This window comes from Carettochelys insculpta, chromosome 3 (assembly GCF_033958435.1).
Source record: "Carettochelys insculpta isolate YL-2023 chromosome 3, ASM3395843v1, whole genome shotgun sequence".
Classification (NCBI taxonomy): domain Eukaryota; kingdom Metazoa; phylum Chordata; order Testudines; family Carettochelyidae; genus Carettochelys; species Carettochelys insculpta.
The window spans coordinates 2,546,726-2,569,518 of NC_134139.1; the positions used below are offsets into that span (position 1 = coordinate 2,546,726).

Below are 22,793 nucleotides of genomic sequence, written 5' to 3' on the forward strand. Positions count from 1 at the left end.
CTTGATATTCAGGGTAGATGCAGGGGCATCTCCACTACAGATTAAAAAACTTCAGGTGTAGCTTATTGCCTAGTGTGGAGGTACATGCAGCCCGCCTCCAGCGGTGCCTGCTGGGGCCACAGCTGCCAGCCATGCAGAGCCACTTCTCACCTGGCTCCAGGCTGCTGCGGTGAGAGGGTGCTGGGGATGCCCTCTCTCTCTCTGGGACTGCCTGCATGTGGGACCCCTCATCCCCAGCCCCATCCAAGAGCAATGGTTTCAGTGAAGAAAAACACAGAATTAGCTGAGTCAAGGACTCAAGCAGTGCCGGGTAAGTCTTCTAGTTCTTTGTAACAACTAAGTCATACTAGCTGGTTTGTATAAAACAGGAGTAAATTGGGGTCTAGTAGGAGGCAGAGCTCGGGCAGCCAGGGATGATTAAGAGATATGTATACCAATGAGCAGGGAGCCGAGAGTCTCTTGCAGCCTAGAGCAAAGAAAGGCTCAGCATCTAACGCATGCCTGGGAGGCTTCCTAGCAGGGCTCAGGTGCTCTCTTTCCCCCTTTGGCAGGGTTCAGAAAAGCTAAACTCCTGGAGGACGGGTCCATCAGTGGCCATTAGCCAGGATGGGCAGGGATGGTGTCACTGGCTCTGTCAGAGGCTGGAAATGGGTGACGGGGAGGGATCACTTGATGATCAACTGTTCTGTTCACACCCTCTGGGGCACCTGGCATTGGCCACTAGTGGTTGGTAGACAGGATACTGGGCTAGACATGCCTAGGTCTGACCCAGTGTGGAGTGCCCCTCTAGTGGCACTCAGTACAGAAGAGCTCTGTAATCTCAAGCATACAATTGCTTTGAATAGCCCCTTTCACTCAAGCATAAGGAAGGCTGAACATACCCCAATGTACTTGAAAGCTGGTGGAAAAAGTTTCAGTTTAGTATTTTGTAAGAAGGAACAGACAGGTAGTAACAAATTAACCCTCCCACCCCCCAAGTGTAACTCTTCAGTAACAGGGAAGTAGTGTGTATGTGTGGGAGAACCTAGAATAAAATTTTGGGGTGAAATGCTTGGAAGTCGGGGGAATTTTGCCACTGATTTTTATGGGGCGGGATTGCATCCAATTTTCCTGACCTCCCTTCTCCTGCTTTAACCAAAATACTACCCATCCCTTCACCCCTCCTCCCCACTAATGTGAGGTGATGAACAGTATAATCATGGAAAAGCGGACAAAGTGCTTGTTTTCTAACATGCGCAAGCAGTAACATGTAGGTGTCAGCATTTATCAGTCATACACATGGCATCCCTGTGCCTAGCACATTCGGAAGAAGTGGGTCTGTCCCACCGAAGCTCATCACCTAATACATTATTTTGCTAGTCTTTAAAGTGCAGCATGACGGCTGTTTTGTTTTCGTAACACACTTCATTTATGGCTAAGTGGCTGACATTCAAAACACTGAATGTAGAGATAACAATCAGCGATTTTAACGATTTGAGCTTTTCCCACTCTGATCTAACCGTCCATTGACACACACAGCATCAACGATACATACACATTAATATTCTGTTTGATTTTATGTTATTTTTCTCCAGCGAAATGTTTTGATTTATCTTTACCTGTGTGCTAGGAGTGTGTGAAACACCTTTCGCTGGTCTCCGGTGGAAAGGCAGCTGTGGTCTTCAGCCATCAGCTGCCAAAGTCACTTCGGAGATGCTTACCACAAAATAACAGTATGAGTGTACATGGAAATCACAGTGTAAATTAAAATTTTCATGGTTAAAGAAAACGGTGTAAATATAAAAGGCTTTAGCTTATTGCCAGGTGAAAAGCTAACTCCAAAATTAAGTCGTATTAAAGTTGTGTGCACGTTATTGTGGGAAGACGCTACAAAAACACCGCATAAACACTTCAGTGCTTTCAAGCATCTAATACGCATTTGTCACGGTTTCTACAGGCGAAGGTAAGAACCCTGCGCTCGAAATAAGGAATTTCGGCAGGAGCTGTCAAGGCAGAAAGCGGAGTTAAAGAATCCCGGGGTCCCTGAGCGCGAGGAGCTCGGCGCGAGCGCTGAAATGCCTGGTCCGACCACCAGCCGGTTCGCTCTGCCAGCAGAAAGTGAAGCGCTCGAGCGAGCCGCGCTCGCTCCAAACCAATCACAAAGGGATCGCGGCGCGGACCGAGAGCTGACAGAAGTGCGAATTCGAGCTTTCGGTTCGGTCGTCCCGCGCCGCGAGCGTGAACTGCCGCTGGAGCCTTTGAAGGGGTGTGGGTGCGGCTGGGAACGCCTGGCGGGAGCTGCGCGGGGCGCACGCCCCAGCGAGGGCACAGGAGGCCCCGTGCCGGTCTCCCGCGCCCCAGAGGGGCCCCCAGACACGCCTGGGCGGCGGGGAGCGCCAGGCTGCGCCCCACAGGACTCGTGGCGCCCGCGGCAGGAGAGCGGCTGCTTCGGAAGACGCTTTCACCGGCCAGGCGAAACCAGGCGGAGACAGCCGACCCCAGCGCGGCGCGGTGTGCCTAGGGCGCGGCGGCGGCGGCGGCGGCCCGGGCGTACCCGTGGGGGGCTGGCGGGCTGGGCTGGGCTCTCCCCTCCTTAAGGCCGGCGCCGAGGCGGGGTGCGGCAGCGCGCAGGCGGCCCGGCCGGGAGGCACTTGGCCGTTTAGCCCGCCCCGGGGTTCGCGGTGCGTCTGCGGGGGCCCGATCCCGGCCGGGGCGGAGGGGGGGACTCGCGGTCCGTCTGCGGGGGGCCCGATCCCGGCCGGGGGGGACTCGCGGCGCGTCTGCGGGGGGGGGGGGCCCGCGGCGCGTCTGCGGCGGGGGGGCCCGATCCCGGCCGGGGCGGAGGGGGGAACTCGCGGTCAGTCTGCGGGGGGGACCCGATCCCTGCCGGGGGCAGCGGGGGGGGGACTCGCGGCGCGTCTGCGGCGGGGGGGCCCGATCCCGGCCGGGGCGGAGGGGGGGATTCGCGGTCCGTCTGCGGGGGGGACCCGATCCCTGCCGGGGGCAGGGGGGGGGGGACTCGCGGCGCGTCTGCGGCGGGGGGGCCCGATCCTGGCCTTGCCCGGGCCCCAGCGGGCGCGGCCGAGCCGCACGCAGCTGCCGCGACTCCCCGGCGGCAGGCGAGCTCGCTGGGCGGGCGGCTCGCCGGGACGCGCCGGGCTCGCCTGGGGCCGCTGACGGGGGCGGCTGACCCGGCCCGGCCCCCGCCTCTGCCCCGGCCGGGAGGGAGTCGCAGGGGCCGCACCCGTCCCGTCCCGTCCCGTCCCGCCGCGGCTCGCCCGGGCGCGCAGCAGGTCGGGTCGGCGCCCGGGAGCCCCTTCCCCGGCCCCGCCCGGCCTCTCCCTCCGCCGCGCCGGCGCTGGCCGCTCTGCACCCGGCAGGGCAGCGCGGGGCGGGGGGGCTGGGGCGTCCGGCTCGGCTCGGCCCGGCCCGCTGCTCTGCCCACTTCAGGTGTCCGCCGGGCCGGGCCACCGATTTCCCCGCGGGGAGCTGCGAGCTCTGCCTCCCTCCCCGCTCCCTGCGGCAGAGCCCTGATCCGAACCGGCCGAGCGCGGCCACACGCCGGCTCCCACCGGCACAGCTGCCTGCGCCGGCACCGGCCTGACTCGTCCGCCCCCTGCACGGCCGGGAACGCCGGGGCTGCCGCCGTGGGGAGCTGAGCGATCCCTGCCGGCTCGGCCCCGCGGCACAGCGCCCGGCGGGGGACGGGGCCGGCACCAGCGGCGGCGCGGGAGGGGCCGGGCGGGTACTGAGGGGACTGGCCGAGTAAGGGTTAAAGGCGGGGAGGCGGTGAGGGAGTTAAGGGGGGCTGAAGGGGTTGGGGGCTGGGCAGGCGCGCGGCTGCCCGGGGATGGGGGGGTGAAGGGAGTGAGGGGGTTAAGGCTGGGGGGGTGAAGGGAGTGAAGGGGTTAAGGCTGGCCGGGGGCGGGGTGAAGAGAGTGAAGGGGTTAAGGCTGGCCGGGAGGAGGGAGTGAAGGCGTTAAGGCTGGTTGGGATGGGGAGTGAAGGGGTTAAGGGCTGGCTGGGGGGGGTGAAGGGAGTGAAGGGGTTAAGGGCTGGCCAGGCGGGGGGAGTGAAGGGGTTTAGGGCTGGCCGGGAGGTGGTGAAGGGAGTGAGGGGGTTAAGGCTGGCTGGGCGGAGGAGTGAAGGGGTTAAGGGCTGGCTGTGGGGGGGGAAGGGAGTGAAGGGGTTAAGGCTGGCCGGGAGGAGGGAGTGAAGGCGTTAAGGGCTGGTTGGGATGGGAAGTGAAGGGGTTAAGGGCTGGCTGGGCGGGGTGTGAAGGGAGTGAAGGGGTTAAGGGCTGGCTGGGGGGGTGTGAAGGGAGTGAGGGGGTTAAGGGCTGGCTGGGGTGTGTGTGAAGGAAGTGAGGGGGTTAAGGGCTGGCTGGGCGGGGTGAAGGGAGTGAGGGGGTTAAGGGCTGGCTGGGCGGGTGAAGGGGTTAAGGGCTGGCTGTGGGGGGGGGAAGGGAGTGAAGGGGTTAAGGCTGGGCGGGAGGAGGGAGTGAAGGCGTTAAGGGCTGGTTGGGATGGGAAGTGAAGGGGTTAAGGGCTGGCTGGGGGTGTGTGAAGGGAGTGAGGGGGTTAAGGGCTGGCTGGGGTGTGTGTGAAGGGAGTGAGGGGGTTAAGGCTGGGGAGGTGAAGGGAGTGAAGGGGTTAAGGCTGGCCGGGGGCGGGGTGAAGAGAGTGAAGGGGTTAAGGCTGGCCGGGAGGAGGGAGTGAAGGCGTTAAGGCTGGTTGGGATGGGGAGTGAAGGGGTTAAGGGCTGGCTGGGGGCTGGAGTGAAGGGAGTGAGGGGGTTAAGGCTGGCCGGGCGGGGGGAGTGAAGGGGTTAAGGCTGGCCGGGGGGGGTGAAGGGGTTAAGGGCTGGCTGGGGGGCGTGAAGGGAGTGAAGGGGTTAAGGGCTGGCTGGGGGGGGTGAAGGGAGTGAAGGGGTTAAGGGCTGGCCAGGCGGGGGGAGTGAAGGGGTTTAGGGCTGGCCGGGAGGAGGGAGTGAAGGCGTTAAGGGCTGGTTGGGATGGGAAGTGAAGGGGTTAAGGGCTGGCTGGGCGGGGTGTGAAGGGAGTGAAGGGGTTAAGGGCTGGCTGGGCGGGGTGTGAAGGGAGTGAAGGGGTTAAGGGCTGGCTGGGCGGGGTGAAGGGAGTGAGGGGGTTAAGGGCTGGCTGGGCGGGGTGTGAAGGGAGTGAGGGGGTTAAGGCCGGGCGGGGTGAAGGGAGTGAGGGGGTTAAGGGCTGGCTGGGCGGGGTGAAGGGGTTAAGGCCGGGGGGGTGAAGGGAGTGAGGGGGTTAAGGCCGGGCGGGGTGAAGGGAGTGAGGGGGTTAAGGGCTGGGCTGGCTGGGCGGGGTGAAGGGAGTGAGGGGGTTAAGGGCTGGCTGGGCGGGTGAAGGGGTTAAGGGCTGGGCGGGGTGAAGGGAGTGAAGGGGTTAAGGCCGGGCGGGGTGAAGGGAGTGAGGGGGTTAAGGGCTGGGCTGGCTGGGCGGGGTGAAGGGGTTACGGCCGGGCGGGGGCGGGGTGAAGGGAGTGAGGGGGTTAAGGGCTGGGCTGGCTGGGCGGGGTGAAGGGGTTAAGGGCTGGGCGGGGTGAAGGGAGTGAGGGGGTTAAGGCCGGCGGGGGGGTGTGAGGGGAGTGAAGGGGTTAAGGCTGGGCGGGGTGAAGGGAGTGAAGGGGTTAAGGCCGGGCGGGGGCGGGGTGAAGGGAGTGAGGGGGTTAAGGCCGGGCGGGGTGAAGGGAGTGAGGGGGTTAAGGGCTGGCTGGGCGGGGTGAAGGGGTTAAGGCCGGGGGGGTGAAGGGAGTGAGGGGGTTAAGGCCGGGCGGGGTGAAGGGAGTGAGGGGGTTAAGGGCTGGGCTGGCTGGGCGGGGTGAAGGGGTTAAGGACTGGGCGGGGTGAAGGGAGTGAGGGGGTTAAGGCCGGCGGGGGGGTGTGAGGGGAGTGAAGGGTTTAAGGCTGGGCGGGGTGAAGGGAGTGAAGGGGTTAGGGCCGGGAGGAGGCGGGGTGAAGGGAGTGAGGGGGTTAAGAGCTGTCTGGGCGGGGTGAAGGGAGTGAGGGGGTTAAGGGCTGGCTGGGCGGGGTGAAGGGGTTAAGGCCGGGCGGGGTGAAGGGAGTGAGGGGGTTAAGGGCTGGCTGGGCGGGGTGAAGGGAGTGAAGGGGTTAAGGCCGGGCGGGGTGAAGGGAGTGAGGGGGTTAAGGGCTGTCTGGGCGGGGTGAAGGGAGTGAGGGGGTTAAGGGCTGGCTGGGCGGGGTGAAGGGGTTAAGGCCGGGCGGGGTGAAGGGAGTGAAGGGGTTAAGCCCGGCCGGGCGGGGGCGGGGGCGGGGGCGGGGCCGGCCGAGCGGGCCGTGTGCCGCGGCTGCCTGTTTGTAAACACTGGCCTCGCGCCTGGCTGGGCGGAGGGGGCGGGGCGGACCCGGCTCGCCCCGCCCCTCGCGCGCGGATTGGCGGCCCGGCGGCCCCGGCCTGCCTGCGGGGCGGGAGCGGCTGGCGGCGCGGGCGGCCGTCAGTCAGTCAGTGCGCGCAGAGCGCGAGCGGCGCACGGCCGGGGCCGGCGGCGGGCGCGTGTGGCTGCGGGGCGCGGCCCGGGGCCGGCGCTGTTTCCCGGGCGAGGCGGCGAGCGCCGGAGAGGTGAGGCCGGGGGCGGAGCGGGGCTCCGGGGCGTTGCGCGGCCGCCCCGCCCGCCGGCTCGCCCGGCCGCCTCCCTTTGTCGGGCGGCGCGGGGCCGAGGGGTCCCTCGCTGGGCGCCCCGGCGGGCTCCGGGCGCCCTGCTCGGCTGCGGGCGGGAGGCGCCGGGCTCTTGCTGCCGCCGCCGCCGCCGCCGGCGCTCGGGCCGCTGCCGCCTCTCCCGGCGGGGTGCTGCCGCGCGCGCCGTGGGGCCGTGGGACGCTCGCGCCGGGCCGGGCCGGGCCCGGCCCGGGGTGCGGTGTCATCGCACCCCCGCCGCGCTTTGTTTTCACGCCGCTTGCAGCCCGCTGCGGTAGGGAGTGCGGCGCCGGGTCCGCGGAGCCGCCGTGGGGCGCGGGCTGGAGGCGTGGGGCTGGGCTGGGCTGGGCTCGTGTGCGGGGCTCCCGGGGACTTCTCCCGAGCGCTGCTCCTTTGTTTGGGTGGGGAAGTTGCGTTGGTTTTTTCAAGCTGACGTTTTACTACTCGCCTCTCCCTCCGGGCTGGTAGTGGGGAGGAGAATTTGTTGAGTTCGCATTAAAAGGGTGAGGAGGGGGGTGAGCGAGAGCCAGCCCCGTGCAATCTACAAACTCTATTGTGACGCACTTACTACAACTGATTGCTGCTGCCAAACCTCCTCCAGACTTGCTGCGATCAGCACATTAGATAGAACAATGGGGCTGGAACGGGGAACATGGCCAGGCTCTGCACAATCACTGCAAATACGCTTCACTCTTGCATTTCAACCCAGTATCCGATCCTTTTATTTAGTGATTTGGGGAAACCGGAGCTTATTGCTCCTAAAAAACAAAAAAAAAACAAAAACAAAAAACAAAAGTAGCTGAATCAAAGCTTCTTATAAGGTTAGATTTAGTGCATGACTAGAGGATACTGGACTGACTGATTGAGTTGTTCTTTAAAACTAAATTGCCTTTGTTTCGACAAAGGCTTTCCACAAATTATACTTTTGAGGCAGGTGTCCTAGGAAGAGGTGGAAAAAGTGAACAGAGAACTACTTATAGATCAGATAGCACTTGATTGTATTTCAGGTCTGGAAAAAAGTAAGTTCTGTAAAAGCTAGAAGAGTATCAGTTGAAAGGCATGCGTAGTACTACTAGAATTCTATCTAGACAGTACAAGGATGTTGATAATTTATTGTAATATTTAATAAGTTTTGCAGTATTACAATGAAGCTTGGAGAGCATACTCCTAATGCTGCCTTCTTTATTTGCAGGGGGAAAAAAGACCAAATGGCAAAGCAACCTTCTGATGTAAATTCAGAGTGCAACAGAGAAGGCGGACAGTTTCAGTCAGAAAGGCCAAGTCAGCCTCCACATCTTAGACCTGGGGCCCCTACCTCTATACAAACAGAGTATCAAGGTAACCATTCAGGTGAGGGAGACAGCTCTTCGCCTGGCAGTCCTCAGGGACCGTTTGCACCACCCACTAGCCCCAGTCCATTTGCCACTCGATCCCCACTCTTCATCTTTGTAAGAAGATCCCCACTGCTGTCTAGATCCTCCAGTGGGTATTTCTCTTTCGACACAGACAGGAGTGCCGTGCCTATGAGTTGCGACAAGTCCACGCAGACTCCAAGTCCCCCTTGTCAAGCCTTTAATCATTATCTAAGTGCAATGGGTAAGCAAGATCATGGTAAGATACCTTTAAGCTCATAGTTTATACTGTGGACGTTGTATTTCTTTCAGGATCTCAGTATTGAGTCAGCCAGCAAATTCTGAAGAACAAAATACTTTATAGTATACAGTGACATTGGGTTGAGGCGCTGAATAATAAAAGTCACACTGAAAACTGCCTTATTTTATGAACTGAGAGTGTGAGATTTAAATCTGGTGAACATTTTCCTAAAAAACTGGAAAGTTGCCCAGGTATCCCTACTACGTTTGGTTTTCACAGCACATGGAATGTGTTCTAGGAGACAGTATTTTGGATTGTTTTTACCTGATGCAGATTCTAGAAGGGGTTGGTTCTTTTTATTTGAAATAGTCTGTGACTTTATTGTGGTGATAGAGTCCTGTCCTACTAAGGAAGTTGCAGTGGGATTGGAGGGGGGAGGTAGAGGCCATATTGTCTAATATAACAAACATTGTGGTAGGAAACACTGGACCATAGTACTAAAATTGAAGCAATGTTGCCATACTACAGATTCTTAGCTTTTTTTTTCCCTCTGAAGAGCCTGATAATCAGAATACTGGGGTTGGGAGGTGTGGGAGTAGTTTACTGACTTTGATTTGTTCCTCTTATTATCTGGAGTTTAAATTTATCTATAAATATACATCTTGGGCTGGAATGTGCTGGTCTGAATAGGTGTTCTTATGCACATTATGAAGGAAATCATATTTTAAAAATACAAGGAAAACGTGTTGCAAGTTTTTTTTATTTCAAATGTTTCTGAAATGTTATTTTGTTGTACTTCGTAACTTCATATTTAAGTAATACTTTACTGCACCCCTCTTCTCAAAAGCATGTCTCAGATGACCCCATTATTTGACTAACAAGGTTAGTCTCTCGGCACTCACTTGATGAGTAGGACATCTTCATGTCACCCTCATATTTGAGAGTCCATTGATGGCTGATGAGCCTGCTTCTGGAGCCACACATCTCATCAGAGAAGGGACAGATGTTGGTAGCTGTTGGATTGTTGTGGAGCAGGTTTTGATGCTCTTTTCTTCTCCTCTGCCATTCCTCATCTGCACCGCGGTGGGACGTCTCAAATTGCGTCACCCCCTCATGGATTACCATTTTCCACTGGGGGTGGTCTTGGCAAGGTTCTCCCGAGTATCTACACCAATGCTGCACTTTTTCATGTGTGTGTTCAGCATGTCCTTATATCGCTTCCGCTGGCCCCCAGCGCTCTTTCGTCCTTCCTGTAACTTGGAAAACAGGATCTGTTTTGGGAGGTGCTGATCCAGACATCCAAACTACGTGGCCAGTCCAACAAAGTTGTTGATGAATGATAATGGCTTCAATGCTGGTTGTGTTCATGCACCAATCCTCCCAAGAGATCTTGAGGGCTCTCCTGAGGCAGCATTGATGATATTGTTCAAGTGCCTTCAAATTACGCTTGTACGTTGTCCAGGTTTCACATGCGTACAGTAATGTTGGAACAACCACTGCACAGTATACGAAGAGCTTTGTCTTGGGATAGATGTCCCAGTTCTCAAAGATCCTTTGTCTCATGTGGGCAGTATATTATGAATTATGAAAAAGCTAATTAAAATTTAAGATTTTGGTTTGTATTGTATGTGGATGAGTCTGGAGTCTTGAAGTGTGTCCGTGTATACCTGTCTGGAAAATGCCTATCAATATGATATTTCAGCATGGTGTCCCATTTGGCTGAGTTTTCTAAGAAGACACTTCACAACGTTTTGCTTGGTAGATTGTGACTGTGATGTTGCCGCAGGAGTCCATAAAAGGCAGGTGGGTGAGATGTGAAACACAGTTCCCTGCATTAAGAGTGGAGAGAGGACTAATAGATGTGTGTTTCCCTAAGGGAGGAACCTTCTCTGTTTCTTCAGGAGTCCAGAGGGCCATCTCTCTTCCCGTCATCTTCTGAAATTTCTTTCTAGAGTCCTTTGGTTAGGCAAGAGTTGCTAGGATTACTTTGGATCCTATTGGTACTGTTCCTTAATCCACTGCAAGGGTTGGTCTTTTATTATGAGAAGTTATATTGGGTGAGATTTTTTTTCCAAAGCCTCTTCCACCATTTAATTGATTAACATTTATCTGGTTAACTAATTAAATGGGATTTTATGTCCCTACTTTCAATCAAAATTAATGGGAGTTTTCTAATTAAATGTCTTTGGTTTTGAAAAATCTCACCTTAGCGTCTTGGGTTAGGTCACATTTTCTAAAAAAAAAAATCTCAAAGGGCCAGCTTGACATTGCAAAACAATTTTTGTGACTTCAGGCATGGTTTTATTCCACGTTTTCAGAGGCGAGAGAGACTTTTTTAGTAAGCAATTGTCAATGTCATTTCCAGTTTCCCATGAAGGTAGATGGAGCTAAATTAAGTTAAAAATGGCTTTGTAAGAAACCAATGCTAATGTCTATGTGCCCAAATCTCTGTGGAAATAGGGACCATCTAGTCATCACAATAGTTTAACTGTTCATAGATAGTGTTCTTTTGTCAATAACAAACACCAAGTTAAGAATTCCATAATCAAAACATTTTCATAAGTGGTAGTTGTTAGTTGTGGATACAGATGTGAAGTACTTAATATACTGTTCCCTTAGGAATGATTTTCTGACATTATTGCAGTAATCACAGTTTAATGTAAGTTTCACAGTCTTACTGAGAGAGCATAAGTGGTATTATTAAACAGAAGGAGCTAGAGTTCTTGCAATATACATTGCTTATAACACAAGTAAAGCTATAGTTTAACAGTGAAGTGTTTATTTTTTGTTCAAGAAAGAAACTCATGTCCTGTCCATAATTTCAGAAAAGTAGTATTTTTTTCATCCATGTAACATGTGCTCTGAAAACTACATAAATGGTTATTTTACCAAAATCTTTCTCTTACTATTGTATGGGCACCATCCTAAGCATTAAATCGTCAAACTCCTGGGGGAACTTAAATAGTAACTATGGCCATTTTTGAACATGATTAGAACAGAAATGTGACATTGTCAAGATCTTTTATTCTAGCCCAGGGACTGTGCTTTCCAAGGAGGGACTTACTGGTTGGTTTTGCATTTTGAACTGAGACTTGTAGAGAGAAGAGATCATAGTCTCTGAGAAGTTGCCATGAGGGCTTGAATCTGCAGTCCATTTTCAAGACAAATTCCATGAGACTCAATGGGAATTTCACTCATACAGGAACTGGAGAATTGATCCCTTAAAATTAGGAATGCCATATCTTCAGGAAACTTTGAAAATGAGCTTGAACTTAATACAGCAGAATCCAGGGAAAAGTGGGATGGATTGATTTAAATCAGATATTGAAATAATTTATTTAAATCCTCAAATGGAAGGCCTTTCTGGAGACCATCAATTAATCAGCTTTTTCCATTTATCCTACTTTTGCCTTCTAAAGAAAGGTACATATTCATTAATTGATCTAACTACCAAAAATTGATTTACAACTAAATACCGTCTTTATACTCAATTTGTCACATTGTTTTGCTCTCGAAGAAGTTATGCTATGACTATTTGAAAATATTAAGTTATGTAGTTGCTTTTTCTTAATTGTACATTTTTATTATAACAGAATGTTGGATGATATGTTGCTTATTACTACATTGTGCCATATTTGTAAAGTTTGACTTCAAAAGATGGACATTTTCTCCTTGATTTTTTTTTTATATAGGAAAGTAGCCTTTAATTGAATTTTTAATAGAGGCTCATGTTCAGCATATTTTTCATGTAAATTTTTGCGATAATAAGCTTAGGCCTTAGCACATTTTGTATTAAATTCAGACAATTTTAAACAGGTTGGTATTTGAAAAGAAAAACTCAGTATAATTTAAATAACAATTTTATTTTTTTAATTGTCCTCCTACCTCATTAATTTTTATTCATAATGGGGTGGAAAATAGCCATAGAGCTAGTGCCAGAAAGGGCTGTTGTGATCATCTATCCTGTGTAACAACAGGACATTGAATTCTCCCCTCCCTGCCTCCCAATAACTTCTTGAACAAATCTTTTAGGAAAAAAATCTCATTTTGATTTTAAAATAATCAGTGATGGAGAATGTAGCTTGACTCTTGCTGAGTTATTAATTGTACAATGCTAAATTCAGATTAGGACAAAGGTTCAAAATCTGTGTAGCCTGAACTTCCAACCATTGGATCATGTTGTACCTTTCCCTGGCAGGCTGAAGAGCCCACTATTAAATAGATTGGTTTCTTAAAAAGATTCTTGCAGGAAGTGATTGTCACATCTTAACCCTCTCTTGGATAAACTAAACAGATTACGTGCCTCGGCTATGTCTACACTAAAGTGATGAGTTGATGGAAGTTGCTGTCAGATGAGATGGAATCTCCATCTCTAGAGTTTTTAAGTCCTGTCTTGACAATTTCCTGGCTGGAATGATGTAGTTAGTTAGGATAGTAAAAGAGAGAGAGCTGTGCTAGTCTATATTCTATCAAAACAAAACAGCAGTCCAGTAGCACTTAAAAGACTAACAAAATAATTTATTAGGTGATGAGCTTTCATGGGACATACCCACTTATTCAGACCGTAGCCACACCAGAACAGCCTCAATATTTAAGGCACAGAGAACCAAAAATAATTATCAAGGGTGACAAATCAGAAAAAATTATAATCAAGGTGGGCAAATCAGAAGAGCAGAGGGGGCAGTAGGAGTGGGGGAAGTCAAGAGTTGGATAAAACAAAGTATGTAAAAGAGCCCTTATAATGGGTCAGCTAATTTTTGTACTTAGTTAGGTTGGCCCTGCTTTAGGCAGGGGGTTGGACTCAATGACCTCCTGAGGTCCCTTCCAGCTCTAGGATTCTGTGAGAGCCTTCCAACAAAACCTCTGACAGATTGCAGCCACACATGGAACCAGATCACTCTGTCAAGCTGCTGTGTGGACAGCGAGCTGCCAGACTGCCCATCTGCTCTCTTGACAGAACGGCCAACCTGAAGCACACAGCAGGCAGGGCTGTCTGGTGTCCCAGAAACCCTGTCTGTCAGCAGAGGGCCCCCCGGAGCATCCACCCAGCTTCTTTTTGTCAATAGATTGTTTCGAGAAAGGCCTTCTGCAGAAGGCCGTTGACAAAAGTGCTGAGTACACATTTTTAGTATAGAAGTAGCCCTTGAGTCTGTAGCCTGTAAGGCATGTTTTCTTATTCATTAATCATTCTAATACCTCTTCTTGGATACTTCTCCAGTTGATCCACGTGCTTCTTGAATACTCAAGAGGCCAGTGGAAAGAATCAGGAATACTTTATAAATCTAAACTTTTGCAAAATGATTTCTTTTTATCAAATATCATAGTTATGTAATATTTATAAAATGTGTTTTATGACAGGAAATGAAGTACAGCTTAAGGGTCCAACGTATGGGTTAGGCCTTGGTAGTTTGCAATACTTATATAGTCACAAGCAAAAACATTTTTATAGTCACAAATGTTGAAGTTGAAAGGGAGTTTCTGTAGAGTTTAGTGCTTGAAAATGCTCCTCCTTTTCAAAACAAACTCAAGCCCCCCCCTTTGCCCACCAGTGTTCAAGTGACTGAGCAGTTAAACAATATTGTGTTCTTGTTTTTTCAATAGTGCGAGTCTGATCGCTAACACGTTAATTTACAGCTTGCTGCAGCATATTACAACATCTAAGAGGTTATATACTTTGTGTAATTTTTTTAGCTAACTTGATTTTTATTAATTTAGGAAATAGTATGTAATACTCATTCCCTCTGTCAAACTGCAGATATCGCAGCGGTACGTTTGGAATTGTAAGAATGAAATCACAGGCACAACAGTATTTAAGATTTAATTTAATAAATTGTTCCATAAGTTTCACATTTGCAATGGCAGCAGTCTCCTGAGTTGCCTGCTGGTGGCTGTCCTTACATTCTTTAATTTTTCTAATTTTATTAACTCTAACAGACCAGTCCTCAAAACTCTTAGCGTACAGTGTCCTAAAAACTACAACTAGCTCTCATTTTTCATGTTCCCACTGTCACTGTGTGATTCATATCAGATTCCAAGTGACCAAAAAACCTAAGACTGATTGTGCCTAGAGTGCACTTAATTTTGGAGTGATCCCCATTGAAATCAAGTATAATATGGGGTTCCTTTAGGACAGTTTAGTTATGCTGAAGGTTTTTTTTTTTTTAAAAAAAAAAAGCTGTTATGCTTAACCTCTGAGGATAGGACAAGAAGCAATGAGTAAAAACTTCCTAACTGTCAGGGTGGTCAAACACTGGAATAAATTGCTTAGGGTGGCTGTGGAATCTCCATCATTGGAGATATTTAAGAGCACGTTAAATAGACATCTATCAGGGATGGTCTAGATGGTGCTTGGTCCTGTCATGAGGGCAGGGGACTGCACTGGATGACCTCTTGAGGTCCCTTCCAGTTCTAGTGTTTTGTTGGGCTGTGCCTACACTAGCCAAAAAATTCGAAATTGCCATGCAAATGGCCATTTTGAAGTTGACTAATGAAGCGCTGAAATACATATTCAGCACCTCATTAGGATGCGGGCGGCCGCGGTACTTCGAAATTGACGCGGCTTGTCCAGTCAGCCGGGGTCCTTTCGGAAAGGAGCCCCGACTGGACAAGCCGTGTCAATTTCAAGTACCGCGGCCGCCCGCATGCTAATGAGGTGCTGAATATGTATTTCAGCGCTTCATTAGTAAACTTCAAAATGGCCATTTCAAAGTTTTTGGCTAGTGTAGACGTAGCCTCGTTCTATGAAAATAGGGAATAGATGTATGGCATCACCGTTCTGGTCTGTGACCATTATGTTCCAAAGTAAGAGGCATGTGTTACGCAATATAAGAAAATGATACACAGTAGCAACTCTAGATTTCTTACTGCAGCTTTCTGTACTGCATACTTGGGTGATATTAAACAAGCAGAAGAATTAGCTAGGCTAAACTCCCCCCCCCCCCCCCCCCCACCCACCAGTAGTGTCTGACGTAGTAAACAGCTTGGGAGCTTACTTGTTGCAGCATACTGAAAAGCATAGAGTCTTGAAGAGTAATACATTATGGAGTTGATCCACATTGTTCTTCAGACATATTCACATAATTTTCTCCCTGTTTCTTTATGGTATTGCATTCTTACAACTAGGCCATGCATCACTATTTACACTTGACACATTCTTGTTTTTTTTACCCAGGGAACGAATTTCTTTTTTTTAATACCCAGAAACCATAACAGTTTTTGTGTGGTAAAAGATAGGGCAGTATAGGAAGCTGTGTGTGCACTGAATGTCTCCCCCCTGCCGCCCCCCCCCACAAGCCATTGTTTGTTTCTATATATTGTCTCTGTCTTTAGACAGTGTCTTAACAAATTCTGGCATGCATAGCCTAGGTACACCACCACATAAGCACAGAAACAAAACAATCCTATCCAGCCTGTCTTTGCACATACTAGTCTGCTGAGAAGCAGAAATTGAAAGCCCAGAACTTGGAAGACGTAAGAGCTGGTTGTTAGGCTGGACAGAATAGAGCCATTTAATTCATTTTTATGAGACTCAGTGTAGGTATGGCATGTTTGTATTAAGACTTAATTGTTAAGTTACCTTTACATCAGAAATTTAGCATTGATTTTGAAAAATTAGATCAGATTTAAAAAACGATTTTTATCCACCCTGATGTTTGTAGATCTTGTAAGGGACCAGTCTTTCAAAAATGCATACCAGTGCGGTTTTTTAGTTTTGAAAACACAAATAGGCCCACTGGAGTCAGTAGGATTTATGCACTGTGAGTTCAGTTAAGCATGTTCATAAATCTTGGAGGACTGTGACCTAAAATTTATATTTTTCACTGTGGTACAGTAACAACATTATTGTCCTTAAGTGAGCTATGTTGAATGTGTTGCTGTCAGTTCCATGTTGGAATTGACCCCGGTATGGGAAAAAAAGTTACAATTTATTTGGAAGTTTTCATATATTTTAGAGGGGGAGGGAACTTCTAAACACTTTTTTCCTAAATATTTCAGTGTGAGCTTTGTTATAAAACTGCTGGTGTAATTTTTTCACCAAGATAAAAGTACCCAAAACAACAGAAATCACATTAGAGCATGCTGTTCCTCAGCAAAACCCATAAAATTAGGAATTTTTAGGCCAACCCAGTTTGAGGATGGATTGAAAGAAAGTATGGTTTTTTGCCATTGGCTTTAATTTACTTGAAATATTTTCAAGGGTGGGGTTCTGTGGTATGTCTTAGAGCCACAATGCAGAACTTGAAACCTTTAGCAAATATGGGGCTCAGATGGCTTTAAGGTCAACTTTTCACTTCCTAGACTCTGCTGCTGCACAGGTGGGAATGACTTTGAGGGGGATAGGTCTGAGAGCAGCTTTAATTTTCAGTATACTCCCACCCCAATAGCAGGGGAGGTCTAATGTTCTACTCAATATCCTGTGGCTCCTGAAAATTCCTGTATTTGATGCACGCTCGTCTCCCACCCCAGTGTGTCTCCTTCTGTCCCCAGTGCACCTCCTATGCTGGAACTTGCTTGTGGTCCTCAGGAAGTAGTTTATAGCCATAGTTTATAGTCATCATCTTGAGTTCAGACACCTGGGAAATTCCCCACCAGCCAATTCTGGAGAGCCCACAGAACCCTTTTCCTGGGCTACGGCTACACTAGCCCTGCTGTTAAGAAAACTGGTGGAACGTCTGCACGCATCTGCACTTCCGCTGACAGCCTTCTTTCTCTCGCAGATGAGGAAGCATGCCTTTTGTTGGCAGGTTCTGTTGGGAAAAGAGCTGAGTGAGTGTTGGTAGACAGGCTGTCCAGGACAGTGGGCAACCCTGTCTGCTGTGCTTCCGGGTGCCTATTTTGTTGAGAGAGCAGCTGGGCAGGCAAGCTGCTCTGTAAGAGAAGAGCCCTCTCTGAATTGGCGTGTGTGCATGGCTGCACTTTGCCAATAGAAGTTTTATTGGGAAATCTCTGCTGACAGTGACTTCTGTTGGCAGAGTGCTGTAGTGTGACTGTAGTCCTGGTGTATAGGGACCGGCACAGAAATGAGGTTCACATACCATCATTTCAGTTTTTTTCTCTAGATTTCTCCTCCCTTCTCCCTCCATGATGTTCTTACAGGTAACTAGGAGCATGTCATATAAATAAGAGTGACACAAAATGAACAGTTATGTTAGAGACCTAAATTTCCCAGGTGCTTTTAGGCCCTTTGTTTTCAGCCCAGTGTGTCAATAATTTATAAGGAAGAGACATGTCTGACAGTACTAGAGATCATATCTCTCTTGTATTTTCTGTTTGTATCTTTGTTGGGGGTAATATACTTTATAGGTAAAGTAAAATGTACAAAGCAAACAAATTCAGCAGATAACTCAATAAGCAATGTGGCTTGAAGTTCCTTCGTTGTTGGTCATTCTGCATATTGGCAAAACATGAGTAATTGAATACAGACTGACAGAGTTCTAGTGATGCGTTCTGGGCCAGCTCCACTACTTACAGCCAGAACGGGTTCAGTGGGTTAAGAGTCCAGCACCTAGCCAATTGCGATGCACAGTTGAAAACTGCAGTTAAATCTCATGGAGGCAAGGTCAAGCCTTGGATTGTGTTAAACAGGTTTTTTTCATCTGTCAAGGGTGTGGCTTGGTATAACATATGCTTGTGTCCAGGCTGAAGTTTATTATACAGCAGCCATCCCTGTTTTCTTCCATGCTACTCTGTTTTTATGATTGATTGAAGAAGTGTTAGGAAGTACTGAAAGGCAACAGAAAACGTTCTACACCTTGACTTGCTCTGAATGGATATTGGAGAGTCTGTTACACCAAAGGATCAGACTGCCTGCTTCTTTACGTGGGTGGTAGTCTGCTGTGTGGCTTTAGTGGTGTTTAATGAGCTATACAACTAAGAGTATGTGGAGGAATAGAGATCTAAAGTGTGTGTATTTGAAAAGCTGGGCAATGAATGTGAAAGGGACTCCAAAATTCGATCTCTTCACAGGGAAGAAATTATTATGAGGGCTCAGGCTGCAATCTAAAAATTAAGGTGATTAGCCTTAAGTTCCTTTGTAAAGGGACATGGTTTTACAGTGTTCAGTGTTCCTAAGGCCAAGACGTTATTTTTCATTTAAAACTTTCAAAAGTGTTCCTGCAACAAGAGGTCTAGAAAGATTCTTAGGCAGCAAAAGACTCGAGTGAAAATAGTTGTAATGTTAGAAGCTGTGACTAAGTTATGGCACCAGGACAGTTGATGAGAATTTTGTGTAAAAGGACTGTGTGTTACAGAGAATGAATAATGAAAATACAGCCTGACTTTGTCTGTCAGGGCAGTGAAAGAATTCTGTGAAGATGCTCAAGGATCAGAGAGGATATGGAAAAGAATACTGGGATTCTATAACTTAAGGTGTCTGGGTTATGGGGAAACAGGAGGGAAACTAGATTTTGTGTATTTGGACTTCAGATATACAACTAAATCTGTTTTGTAAATGACACATTGAAAGGCATCACCAGCTGTTCAGTTCATTCCCTCTAAAGCTTCTGACATTGGCCGCTGTTGGGTGATGGGATATTGGGCTAGATAGACTATTGTTTGATCCAGTATGGTCATTCTTAGGTTCGGTGCTTTGGTCCTGTATGTTCTGTTTCCATGACCCTTCCCTGAAGACATGGCTGTACTCTAAATAGGGCTGTCATGTGGGTAATCCTCTGGTAACATCTGTACTTCAAACCTTACAGCCAGGTTTTGCTTTCTTACTTTTCATGTCCTGTTTAAGCTGCGTTGTCCAGTATGTTTCCCGTTTGCCACATGTGGCGAGCAGGGCAGCGCAGTGTAGCGAAATGCCACTCAGCGGCTCAGTAGATCTGCACGTGTGGGGCACCCCTCCCTCCGCTCTGTGCACGTGCCCCACCACAAACGCATAGCGGCAGTAGAGGAGGCAGCTCTTTCCCCGACGCAGCTCATGAGGCTTTGGCCAGGAGCTGTGCGCCATGCCCTGCCGTGCTGCCCCGGCGCAGCTCCTTCCCGGTGTGGCGCTTGAGGCTGGGCAGCTCTGGCACTGTGGCTCTGAGTCAGCAGTGGGGGTGAAGGGAGGTAGGATGCCTGACTGGGGTCGGGGCAGTGCTTGGCGGGGCAGGGCATGTGGCAATTGGTGGACTTCCTTTTGGACACCACTGTGTTAAAGCATATGCCTTAAGGTAGTTCTTAATTTTTCTCCTGAGCTGTGTCTACCCTACAGAGTTCTGTCGACAGACGTCACTGGCAACAGATTATTTCCTGACAGAACTTTTGTCTAAAGGACATGTCCACAGCTAATAGAGGCTCCCCCGTCAACATCCTCTGTTGACAGATAGCAGCTAGACTGCCCAGCCCTCTGTCAACAGAACAGCCAAGTGGAAGCTCTGCAAACAGGGATGCCTGGTGCAACAAAGGCTTCTGTTGACAGTGGGCCTCCCGAAGCATCTACACTATCTTTTTTATTGATGGAATCTGACTGAGGTGCTATGCCTTGGACAGTCAAGACACATCTCTGCTGGGTTCTGTTGACAGCTCTCGACAGAGAGCATTTGTAGTGTAGATACTCCCTAGTTTTGTCTACAGAAGGCCTCTCTGTCGTTGATGGAACTGTGTAGTGTAGACCCAGCTCTGTTATGAATGAATTTTTACCTTTCAGGAATTTAAACAAGACTGGGTTTTGACTCAGATTTGGGAAAGGTTCCATGCTGATGATCTGGAAGTGAAACTTTTGAGGTTGAAGAAAAGTAATTATATGCAGTATCAAGAACGTGGAGAATCCTGTGGTCTTATTCCAGAATTAGGGAAGAGAAGGGCTAGTGGGTTCCATGTAGGGTGGACACAGGCTACACACAACCTTGGAGTACAAGATGTGAAAAGTTTGTTTTCGTGCTCACTTGAGTATTTTAAACCTATTTTCGGGTCAGATTAGCCAATTTTAGGGACTAATGATTCTGCTTATATTTTAAATGAAAAATACCTAGTTTATGAAAGACAGGTGACTGCGTAAAGAAAAGCGTCTGATTAGTTACAGTTTTCCTGGTGTGTTTTGAAAGGCTGTATGGGTTATGTAAATGTGAGCATTGCATATATCATAGTTTGGTATTAGTTTCTCCTCTGCTATTTCACATGTGGTATGCTTTCCTCCCAGCCAGAAGCTGATAGAGGAGGTATGGTGTGGTGTTAACTCCTGAATGAAACTCTTACTGCTCACTCTCTAACAGCGGATGCAGCAGTCTGTTTGTTAAAATAAGAAAAACAAATACAGTAAATACTTGCATAACCTCTTGATTTTTTTTTTTGTTGGAAGTGTGGGGGTGAGGGGATAGGAGTTTTTATAACAGCCAGCATGACAACAGCAGTGATGGAAAACTTGAAACAAAAAGGCCAGTTTAATCATGAAACAAACATCTGCTCCTCCCCTAATTAAGTCAAAGGGTATACAGTTGTGTAGAGTATGTATGGGAGGGTTGAGATTTTCTGGGTTATTTGTCTTGTCGTTAATGCTCTGTAGTATGCACATGCACTGAATCGTTACGAACCAGCATGGTTACAGTGTGTTGAGTCACAGCATGGTTTTCAGTAGACATGCAGTAGGAGAGGTAAGTCAGGTGTATTGGTTTGCGGGGCAGGAGGAGAAGTGTTGCTTGCTCCAGGTCTGCAGCTCTTCATAGCTCTACCTCTTCTCCATCTTCTCAGTTCCCGTTGTCACTATAGCACCACACTTGTCCTGCCTACCTTCACCTCACTCTATTTCACCTACCACGTGCTCCCCGAGGTGGCCCTCCACGTTTCCTTACATACCCTTGTTTACTCCCTGACCTTTTAATAAAATTGTGGCTGCTCCCCCCTGCACCATTCACTCCACCACAACAGGACTTCTGGACACTCCAGCTCCTCGTGGTTCTTCCATTGCCTGCCACTTGGTTTGTGTTTTTTCCCTCCTAGACTTCCTTCTCTCTTTCCCTGCTGCATCTGAAATTGGTCTGTCCCATGGAAGCTCATCACCCAGTAAACTATGTTGTTAGTCTTTTAAAGTGCTCTATGCTGGTGGTTTGTTTTGTTAGAATACAGACTGACATGGCCACCTCTGTTACTTTCCCTGCTTACTCACCCTCTTGCATTTGATTTAGGTAGCTTCCTCTCTTCAGGGGGGCATTACGGATTCATCAGAGAGGGTCTGTCTGTATTCAGTTCTAGTACCGCCGTGGCTCCCAACTGCCTTGAAAGTGCTGGTGAGACCTTATGTCCATGGAACGGATGTGCCTTGTTGCTCCATGAGGGTGGCACTTGGGCAGTACATCTAGCATTTAGAAGCTGCGAGGCATAGTAGCATGCTTTATGCAGGTGACATCTTTGGAGAATGTAGTTGCCAACTAACAAGTCTCCAGTGGGCATGGGTGTATGAAATTTCATTTTTTAATCACGTGGCTTGTATTTCGTGGTGGTGGCTCAAGGCACATTGCTGCTACCAAGGCAGCCTCTTCCATATCAAATTAAAATCCCCTCCTGCAGTATGTGGAAGTGCTAGAGCTCAGGGAAACAGCTGTAATAAATACGTAAGCATGAGCAAAACAGCTTTTGTATATCCTTGATTTTTATTCTTGGAAACAGCAGAGTCATTTACCTGAAACTATTAAAAATATCTGACTGAGCAGTTAAAGGCTGCCAAAACTATAAGCCACTGAAAACTGTGTCCTCTAATGGAAAGTGTGAAGCAACCTTACCTATTATTAGTGTTGTCAATATGTATTATGGATGTGCTGTTCATAGATCTGTTATGATTCCCTTTATGGTTTTGCTTCCTGGAGTCTAATAGTTCATAGGAATGAGTTATTGCTGTGAAATGTTTTCTGTCTGATAGATTTTTTTTTCTATGATACAACTTGTTGAATTGCAAATCATTCAAAATGCCCCATTGCAGCAGTTCCTAAACTTTTTATGGTTATGGAACACTTGGACATCACAGCACTCTATGTGGCACACTTTGCCTTCTCTTACGTCATCATACTAACTATGAGGAACTTTACTAATGGAAAATGTTTCATAATACTAAATTAATGTACAGTAAACACAGTTCAACAAATAATAATGAAACCAGACATTAACAAAACAAATATAGCCAGGATGCGAGAGAAAACATCCCAAAATGTACTTTTTTCACCGACAAGGGGGTGGAGACCACCATTACTCTATTTCAGTGGCTGAACACTTCGCCATAGCTCGCAAAACACCCGTGTTCCATTGGAACATAGTTTGGGAACCGCTGCCCTATTGAAATTTGCGGTGAATAAAAAGTTAATATTTTTCTGAAGTGGAATGCTCTGTATACTCAAAATTCAGGCATGCCAAAAGCAACCTGATACATTTAGAATTCATGAATTGTGGTTTTGAAATAAAAATTAATAATCTTTTTGTGATTGGATTGAATTTCTTCCAGCAACATAGTAATTAAATATTAACTTATTAAGCAGTTAGCACTTAAAATTTTAAGTGCTGAGTTCCTAACAGAGTGTCCTTAGACCTATAGGAGCTGAGGGGGATATTATGTGTATCT

At 48.7% G+C, this 22,793-nt stretch overlaps 1 protein-coding gene across 8 annotated transcripts in view; it reads left to right on the forward strand.

Annotated features, from left to right (window-relative positions):
- The first annotated feature begins 2,336 nt into the window (after positions 1-2,336).
- Positions 2,337-22,793, forward strand: part of BCL2L11 (BCL2 like 11) — a 60,805-nt gene continuing 40,348 nt past the window's right edge. Inside the window, exons 1-3 of one of the 8 annotated variants that reach the window (XM_074989218.1) lie at positions 6,502-6,592; positions 7,860-8,017; positions 8,174-8,263. In XM_074989218.1, the coding sequence (XP_074845319.1) occupies positions 7,876-8,017; positions 8,174-8,263 (232 nt within the window). In that variant the 5' untranslated portion in view covers positions 6,502-6,592; positions 7,860-7,875. Of the gene's footprint in view, positions 2,491-6,501; positions 6,593-7,859; positions 8,279-9,107; positions 10,038-22,793 lie in introns of those variants that run through there. The other 7 variants (XM_074989217.1, XM_074989219.1, XM_074989220.1 and 4 more) reach the window with 7 other exon arrangements.